The 8,925-nt window shown below is 48.8% G+C and overlaps 1 protein-coding gene across 2 annotated transcripts; it reads right to left on the bottom strand.

The window, feature by feature from the left end:
- Positions 1 to 324: 324 nt before the first annotated feature.
- On the bottom strand, positions 325 to 5,340 carry LOC123053748 (inositol transporter 1). Of its 2 annotated transcripts, XM_044477287.1 has the most exons (6): positions 4,689 to 5,339; positions 4,019 to 4,089; positions 3,605 to 3,940; positions 1,951 to 2,058; positions 1,691 to 1,876; positions 325 to 1,360 (listed from the first exon to the last, which is right to left on the bottom strand). In XM_044477287.1, the coding sequence occupies exons 1-6, from the start codon at positions 4,843 to 4,845 to the stop codon at positions 689 to 691; spliced, it is 1,530 nt and encodes a 509-aa protein (XP_044333222.1). In that variant the 5' UTR covers positions 4,846 to 5,339; the 3' UTR covers positions 325 to 688. The 2 variants fall into 2 exon arrangements, with proteins under 2 accessions (XP_044333222.1, XP_044333224.1); XM_044477289.1 differs by lacking the exon at positions 4,019 to 4,089 and having other exon boundaries at positions 4,689 to 5,340.
- Between the last annotated feature and the right edge of the window lie 3,585 nt (positions 5,341 to 8,925).

The raw sequence follows: 8,925 nt of genomic DNA, 5'->3' as shown, positions 1-8,925 counted from the left end.
GGCGGCGGTTCATTTTACCCCGACCTGATTTCCGCCTGATTGGGCCGAAAATAAATCTGGCGTTCCCAGGCCGAACCCAACGCACTGGGGGGCGATTGGGGGCTCTGGCAGAAGGAAAATGCCGTGTGGGCCAGCTCTGTCGGCAAGCCAGCCCCGGATTCACCCTCTCGTGTGACAAAGTGCCACACTTTCCCCTTCGCCAACTAGTGCCCCCCCCCCCCACACACCCACCCACCCACCCACACAGAGCGGTGCTATTTACCGCCGAAAAACGGCCTGCGGGCGCCCAGGCTGGTTATGCTGTTAGAACACAGAACCCAAACGAAAACATAAACTGCTGAAGACATCAGTTTTGTCCATCTACCACCCATCACCGCCAGCGGAGCTCTTGCTCTTTGGTTCTTGGTACACTCGTGCCGGCAATGCAGAAACAATATTTACGGTCGCTTCGACGTGAACACGCGACGACGACGACATATATAACCAGGCACAGAACACACCGCCATTGATACAGGTTCGTAGTTCGTGTATGATATTGTCCATCCAGTTCTTTCCAAGACTCCCTTCCTAGCTAGAGGCCAGCGTTCGGCGCGAGCCAGCCAAGGCGCGGCGGGGCGCAGCCGCAGAGCCATGTTAAAAGGGGCGCCGGCGACGCGCCGCCGTGCAGGACCAGAGCCGGCGGCTGGTCTTACGGCGCAGAACCCAGGAGGCTCTCGTGGCTGCCCTGGCCTCCCCAGGCCCTCTCCTTCCACAGCAGATCGACCTCCTCGAAGCTCAGGCCCTTGGTCTCCGGCACGTACAGGGCCACGAAGATGAAGGCCATCACGGCGATCCCGGCGATGATCAGGAACGTGGGGCCGGTGCCGACCCACCCCACGATCGACAGGAACGTCTGTGCCACGATCAGGTTGGAGATCCAGTTGACGGTGGCCGACATGCCGCCGCACATGCCGCGGTAGGCCTCGGGGTAGATCTCTGAGTTCACGGCCCATGGCACCGGCCCCATGCCCGGAGAGAAGAAGGCGATGTACAGAGCGAGCCCTCCGACCGCGAACCACCCCAGCACGCCTTGGCAGGAACCGCTGAACAGGCTCCCGCAGAGGCTGGACGACGACTGCAGTATGAAGGCCGTGGCGAGGATGACGAGGGAAAGCACGACGCCGGCTAGGCTTGTGAGGGCCAGGCGGCGGCGGCCACAACGGTCGATGAGGTAGATCCCGACGATGGTTCCGCTGGCGTTCATGGCGGCGACGATGAGGGAAAGCAGCAGGGCCAGCCTGTTGGAAGTGAACCCAGCCATCTGGACGATCGTGGGGCTGTAGTACATGACGGTGTTGATGCCAGTAAATTGCTGGAAGGCCTGCACGGTTCAATGTGTATACATGTTAGAAAAAGTGCCATGCATTTGTCAACTTGATGTTCCTACTGTATCATGCACTCAGGTAGCATAGCAAGGTAGACTATCTGCATTTCTGACAATAAACACTTGACAAGAAACACAAAGTTGAGTCCTGGTGGCACCCCCAAAAGGATTTAGTAACAGCAAAATGTCTAATTACGCTTAGTGACAATGACATGCCAGAATGGATTATCTTGAAAGGTGAATTTCCAGTGTACAAGCGCCTTACTTAGCGGTATTCTTAATTATCAAACTACAATGACTAAGGAGTGAGGCAGTGGCTGAAAGTACCTGAAGGCCAGCTCCAGCAAAAAAAGCTAGCCTTAATTCCTTCAACCTGAATATGTCCAAATAGCTCCCAGTACAGTTAGACTGGAATTCATGCATGGAAGCCGACGCAAGCAGCTCGACCTCTTCCTCCAGACGACCAGAGTCATATATCTGCTCCAGCACAGCAATAGCTTTGGCTTTCTCATCCTGTACAGAAAAATCAAGATAAGAACACAAAAACGGATCAAAGGAATAAGACAACTGAAACAAACGCCAATAACCTTCCGGTAAAGCCAGCGGGGAGATTCTGGCAGAAAAAGCATCAGCACAAACTGTATGATTGCTGGCACGGCAGCAACTCCGAGCATCCACCGCCATGTTCCAGGAACCTATGACAATTAGCGTGAATATATTGCAACAAAATACTGATACAAAAACAGCTTAAAAATAACTCCACCAAACCCTATTAGTTTTAACAAGGATGGCGCCATCTGACCATTCCTCCGTTTATTCATGTGTCAAGGCTTATCAATAATTATATTGTTTTCTATCTTGTTTTGCAAGAAAAAAATTATTTTTTGCCTAATTCGGGTGCTTAACAATAATTATTGAATAACAGTTACCATCCTATTTAAGAGTGTCCAAAAACGGTTCCATATGAACCTGTGGAAACCGGCAGCTTGCATTCTAGTTCAATTCCCTTCGTTAATCGAAAACTGAGTGAAACAAGTGCAAAAAAATGGCTTGCAGGTCTCACAGTTCAACCCAGACCGATTTGTAACACCCACAATCATCGGTATGAGACTAAATGTTCTACTCTGCTCCCTAACAACAAACAGAACTAAGATGCTATGCTAGAACAGATGTCTCATCTATTTTTATCATCCATGTTCCAGGCAATGGTAAAATGGCCTACGGGTCTCACAGTTTCAACCCAGACCGATTTGTAACACCCACAATCATCGGTATGAGACTATGACTGTTCTACTCTGCTCCCTAACAACAAACAGAACAATAGATGCTATGCTAGCCAGATGTCTCATCTATTTTTATCATCCATGTGTCAGGCAATGGTAAAATGGCCTACGGGTCTCACAGTTTCAACCCAGACCGATCTGTAACACCCACAATCATCGGTATGAGACTATGAATGTTCTACTCTGCTCCCTAACAACAAACAGAACTATAGATGCTATGCTAGCCAGATGTCTCATCTATTTTTATCATCCAGGTGCCAGGCAATGGTAAAATGTGCATTCGACAGAAATATATAGCAATGATGCAGCTAGTGTGATTAACTTCCAAAGAAGAAAGATGGAGCATTTCACCAACATCAAAGTTGCTACGCACCAAACAGCACCTTGTAGGTGACAAGTCCATTGCTGCTGATGGGGGAAGGCCGACTCTCGTTCATTGATAGGAAAGAGTGTTATGAAATCAACTAGCACCAACAAGAATGTTAACGCCATAAAGATATATGCATAAAAGGGTGAACATTAGGATTAACTTGTCACCATGCTGAAAAACTTTCAGGAGTTCATCTTGGGCAGGAACATTATAGACTGCACTTTGCCCATAGTTCTTGTGCAGGAAACACACATGAGTATCAGTGTAGGTCAGCTAATTATCTCGTTGATACCATGAAAAGTCATTTGCACTAATAATAATTGAGCTGTGCAAGATAGTTTACTTAGAAAAAGTGGACCAAGATAGCTAGAGCTTGCAAAGCAACTGAAACAAAACAAAAGTTGCTTTCTTGCTGAGTTTAAAGATAAAATGCAACAAGAACTGCAGACAGCAGTATCACGAGATTGAAATGGCTCAATTTCCAGTTGTTTGTACATGAAATGAAGTCAAGGGACTGATGCTGAAAGCCATTTCAAGTAAAAAAATGAAAAATAAGGGAGGAAGCTCAAAGTGGAGGCTGAATACTACCTCAGTAAAGCCAAGATTGACCAAGTAGGAGAAGAATTGGCCGCCAGTAATCATGAGGACATTAGTTGACACCAAACCTCCCCTGATTTCTGAAGGAGCAGCTTCAGCGATGTAAACGGGGGCAGTGACTGATGCTATTCCCACACCCAATCCAACAAAGAGCCTTCCAAGAATCAGAACATAAGGACCGCCAGCAGCGCACATAACCAGTGAACCAAGTGCGAACATCAGGTCAGCAAGAAGAGTGGACTTCTTACGACCGTAGGCATCATTTATCCAGCCACCCCCAGCTGCTCCAAGAATGGCGCCAAGTAATGCCATGCTAACAATTGTCTCCTGGAGAAGAAACAAACTCAGTAGCTATGGGAGGAACACCAGATATCAATGACCAGTAATCGGTTGATCAGATTGAACCTGCAAGAATAGATTGTCTTTGACAGCTGGAAATTCGTCCCGAATATACAGAAGGGCTCCAGATATGACACCTGACAGTAGTTATGCATGAAAATTATACTGTTATTTGACTTATTTCAGCGCAGTTTCACTAGTTCCAAGGTTTCCGAGAGTGTTTACTGAGAGACTCGTGGAAAGTACTCCCTCCCTTTCTAAATACAAGTCTTTTTGAGATTCCAATATGGACTACATACGGAGCAAAATGAGTGAATCTACACTCTAAAATATATCTATATACATCAGTATGTAGTCCATATTGAAATATCTAGAAAGACTTATATTTAGGAACCGAGGGAGTAAAAAGCATCACACAAACATTCGCTCCATTGCACAATTTTTTTTCCTATATTTTCATGGTGCATATATTTGTCCTTTATCGGAAATGAAATGTCTACAATATCCATAGAGTCCATTTCACTGCGAAGCTATAAATTCCAATCATCGATAAGGTTCTAACAAACAAACCATGAAATTCACCAGATTCCATGCCACAAACTGGCACCTCCTACAAAGGGGAATAGTTCTTAGAGGCTTAAAGTTCTTGCCCACATCAAGCACGCAGCAACCGCCCCATACAGCATAGAAATTGTCAAGTAAAGGTCGCAAAAGAAAACGGCGGAAGCATCCGTACCTGTGTCGTATCCAAAGAGGAAGCCGCCGATTCCGGCGACGCCGGTGAGCCCAAGCACGTAGCGGTTTCTGAAGAAGTTCATGTCCTTCCTCCCCGCGGCGGCGTCCAGGAGACGGGAGGAGGAGCTCCCGGGCATGGTGGACAAATCGATCGTCATGCTCGTGCCCCCACCGGAACGCCCCCGCGAATCCAATCTCCAGCTCAGCGGGTGGGTAGCAGGCAAGCGATTTTGCTCAAAGAAACCCCAGTCCGTGTCTGCGAAGGTTCCAATGTTTGACTCTAAAAATCCAGCCTTGACGCGGCGCCGGGCCGAGATAATTCTGGAAGCGGGGCGAAATTTCAGGAACCGGTGCCGAGCAGGAGGAATTATTGCTCGCTCGGGCGAGTAAGGAAGCGAGCGGAGACCGGCATTTGAAGCCCGGCCCTGCCACAGAGCCGCGACTGAAATGGGAAAGTGTGCGGGCGGGTGGGCATGGCAATGGTGGGAGGAGGTTCGGAGCAAATTATTGCGTGTTGGGCATGAATCGGTTGCCGAAGTTGCCAGTGGATAGAGAAGGAAAGAAAACGGTGCCGGCGTGCGGATCGGGGGAGAGGAGGGCGACGTTTCGTCGTCGCGAGATTTTTGCTGTGCGTTGCGTCTTCAGCTCCTGCTCACAGCAAAATGAATATGGATTTGCCGAAATAAAGCAACGTGAGTCAGCTGGCCCCACCCCCATCTTCGGCTTCTTTCTTTCCCCTATCCTCCTTTGCACGGCTGACATTCCAACACGTGTGTCTCCGTAGTACTAGCACAGCATCCACAATGCAAATGAGCTAAAATGAACACGATAGCCGATAGTCTGGTCTATTTATTTCTTCTCACGGAGCGTGGTTGGTTGCTCGCATTTTTTTGTGTTTTCTGAAATCTAGTTCGGTAAAGCCTATATAGAATGGAATGATACGAGGTGTGAGTTAAGTTGTGTAGCTCATTTAGTTGCCTGCATTGTTGTGCCTCGCATGATAGCAAAAATGTAAGCATGATGTTTGGCTCTATCGATGTGCTTTGTCTATCTACTCTTATAAAAAGCTGGTGATGATGGTGTGCCTGTCATCCTGCAATATAGGCCGTCCGATCTATATCTAACGGATAGGAAGGAAATTATGACAATTTACCCGCACTCCTCTCCACATTTGCAGATAAGGCCTTTCCTCGTTCATCTTTTTCTCCCACAAGATCTTGATGTTATATGTAAAATTCGGTTGTTTGGTTACATGTGCATTATTGAATACTCTCGTCACTTGTCTACATGGAGCGTGATTGGTTCTGCATGGATTTTGGATCCCTTATATATGTGGTCCGTATTGAAATATTAAGGGTTGCGCCCCACATGTGATCATGTGAGTTATTTACCCAAAACCATCACAGTTAGGGCTGGAGTAACAATTTGATACCACATTTGTGCCAGGGCACAAAAAATCCCTGACTCTGCGCCTAACCAGTAACGCGGAGCACTAATTGTCGAGTTTGCTCAAGAAAACAAGCGAACCCGACGGTAGGCCCCACTTGTCGGGCTGACGTGGCGAAGACCAAAAAGTTTGACCTGATGATGTGGCAAATAAGACACGGGCCCCACTTGTCAATGAGTAAAGGATCATCTTCTTCACATCTCTATTTCTATGGGGCTGTTTCTGGGCGGCCGTCGGGAGCTCTATCTTGCAGGCATGGCGATGAGCTTGACGCGGCCGGAGCACGGGACAAAGTGTGGTGACCAAGGGAGGCCCCGCGGACGCGAAGCCAGCGGCTCGTCGGGCGGCTGGACATGCCCTGCACAACGTGTGCGCCAGCACTGGCGCGACCAGGGGCTCCCTACGCACCGCCGTGCGCAGCAGTTCCAGCGTGTCGCGGCATCGCCAACCGTCGTGCACAGCCTCCCTGCGAAAGCACCACCAGCGTGCGCTCCGCCGTGGACGTCGGGGTCGTCCTTCTTGCGCTGCACCTGGTCGCGCGGGGAGGAGTGTGCTGCTCTTGACGATGGCCCGGGGAGGAGTGCCACACCTGGCCGCTGTGCGTGAACGGCAGAGCTGAGGAAGAACGATGTGGCGGCCGGCTACAGGCTGCTGAATGGCCGACAAGGTGGTGAATCGGGCCCCACCGCGCCGTTGGGGCTAGCCGTCCATGGTCGCGCCGCAGTGCCAAGGGCTTCACGGGTATCAGTGCCAAAGGCGCGGCCGCGCGTGCTGGGAGGCGTCTTCAGGTCGAGCACCACTCCAGGTCCAACAGTTACCGGCGCGCTACCGGAGGGCGCTGATTCGCCGCGTGACATGGTCGGGATGCTCGCCCCGCGCCATGGCTGGGTTGTGCACCACCCTTGTTGTGTGCGCGATGGAGGGCAAGGGAGGCTCCATTATTCTGTGTCTGGTGTCCTTGACAGCTGTAAGTGCATCTAGTGCCACCCCTTGTTGGTTTTGGAGTATTGAAGACAAACTTGGTTATGAGACTAATGTGTTTGTGAGATTCACAGGAGAACACAAGAAGGAGTCCACATTGATTCTGTTTACCCATCGTAGATGACCCCTAAAAATGTATGAAGACATTGAAGACAAAGGTGATTCACGAAGACATTCATGTTGAAGATAATGGCTCGTGAAGACATTCTTTGAAGACAATGAAGCACGAAGACATAGTCTTCTGGTAGTTTCATTTTCTTATTTATTGAGTCATAGGAACCACCAAACTGTCAAGTGGGGTCGAGGTAAACAAAATCAGAATCCGACGTGATGCTCAACCTAAAATCCCATATCTTCGAGCGAAGACAAATGAGAGAAAATCTCTTCCAGAGTTGGTTGAGTCAGCTTTACTTGGAGCCCAAGTAAAGTTGTCGCGTAGGTTTGGATCCGACCGTTGGACACGTGTCAGTTCCACCATGACCCAAGGTCATTTCCGACAAATCATGTTGGGTTGCCCCGTGTCTATAAATAGCCACCCCTCCATCATTAATTGGTGTCTGCTTTGAGTTAATTGCACGACTTCTATCGTTTGAGAGCAACCCACCTCTGAAGCCTTTGAGAGAGAATACTTGCGAGGACAAACCCAAAACAGCCAGAGCCCAAAATGAATGAGCATAACTGAAGACATTCTATTCTGAGTGAACTGTAGACATATTACACTTGAAGACTATGAGCTTCCTTCCGGTCGGTTAGGTGTCGCCTTCTGAGCATCCAACAGCCATTGTGGATTGCCGATGAACGAGGTCTGTGAAGGTTTGGAAGTCTACCTTGAAGACTTACCAGAGTTATTGGGCGAGGTCTAGGTGACCTTAGCTCAAGGGGAATAAGGTGAAGACAAGGTCTTCTGAGTTCAATCTCAGACTCCCTAATCAGACGTACAACTATCGCAGCAGTTGGAACTGGTCAAACAAATCATTGTCTTCCCCGAGCTACTGATTCCATTTTCTCTCTTTTACTTACATCATCATATTGTGAATCCTTTACTTGCTTGTTTGTGTTTGAAGATATTCCCTGAAGCCATTCATCTGTTTGCTCATTTGTCTTCATGCTTCTTGTGTTTATCTTCAATGCATGCATCCATGTATGTTGTCTATACCTGATATACCTACTCATCTTAGTCACTGTTGTTGTTAGATCTTGTATTGCTTCTGCTATCTTCGAAGACACTGCTTCTTTTCGAAGCCTTTCATAAAAATCGCCTATTCAACCCCCCCCCCTAGTCGAGAACTAGCACTTTTAATTGGTAGCAGTGCAAGGTGCTCCCTTGTTCTGTGTAATTCGGTTTAACAACCTGGAGTTTTACCTATGTCGACTGCGGGGATAATCAATGTCTTCATTGCGTGCCCCATCTTTGATGGCACTATCCCTACCGGAAGATTAAGATGCGCATGCATCTTGCCATTGACAACGACATCTGGTATATCGTCGGGACTGGAGTTGCCGAAAAAGGGTTTCCCCCCGCTTTGTATACAAAGCAACCAACCGAACCATACAGGAATAGGTGCTGGGGCGGAAGCAGCACAAGCACGCCCAAAATAAACGACAGAGAAAGAGCAAAAGAAACAAATGCCGACAACGGCGGATCAACAAAAACGAAGAAGCCTCGCGACCACTGCACCCACCGGGAACTTCCACTAGGCTCCAAGACTCCGAAGCGTCGGCACCTATCAACACCTCCAAGAAGGATTGCGACGATGACGACGCTGCTGCCAAGGGTTTTCCCCGGTACACGACGAGGCGAGAGGAAGGG

The sequence above is a fragment of the Triticum aestivum genome, chromosome 2D (genome assembly GCF_018294505.1).
Source record: "Triticum aestivum cultivar Chinese Spring chromosome 2D, IWGSC CS RefSeq v2.1, whole genome shotgun sequence".
Classification (NCBI taxonomy): Eukaryota; Viridiplantae; Streptophyta; class Magnoliopsida; order Poales; family Poaceae; genus Triticum; species Triticum aestivum.
Note: the sequence above shows the minus strand (reverse complement) of the source record. Positions and strands in the feature narration are given on the sequence as shown.

Coding starts and splice junctions, on each gene's coding strand:
- LOC123053748 (XM_044477287.1), bottom strand. CDS start 4,845: ATGACGATCGATTTGTCCACCATGCCCGGGAGCTCCTCCTCCCGTCTC. Junction 1,877..1,950: donor CCCGCTGGCTTTACCGGAAG/GTTATTGGCGTT, acceptor TTTTCTGTACAG/GATGAGAAAGCCAAAGCTAT. Junction 1,361..1,690: donor TTGCTGGAGCTGGCCTTCAG/GTACTTTCAGCC, acceptor TGAACCGTGCAG/GCCTTCCAGCAATTTACTGG.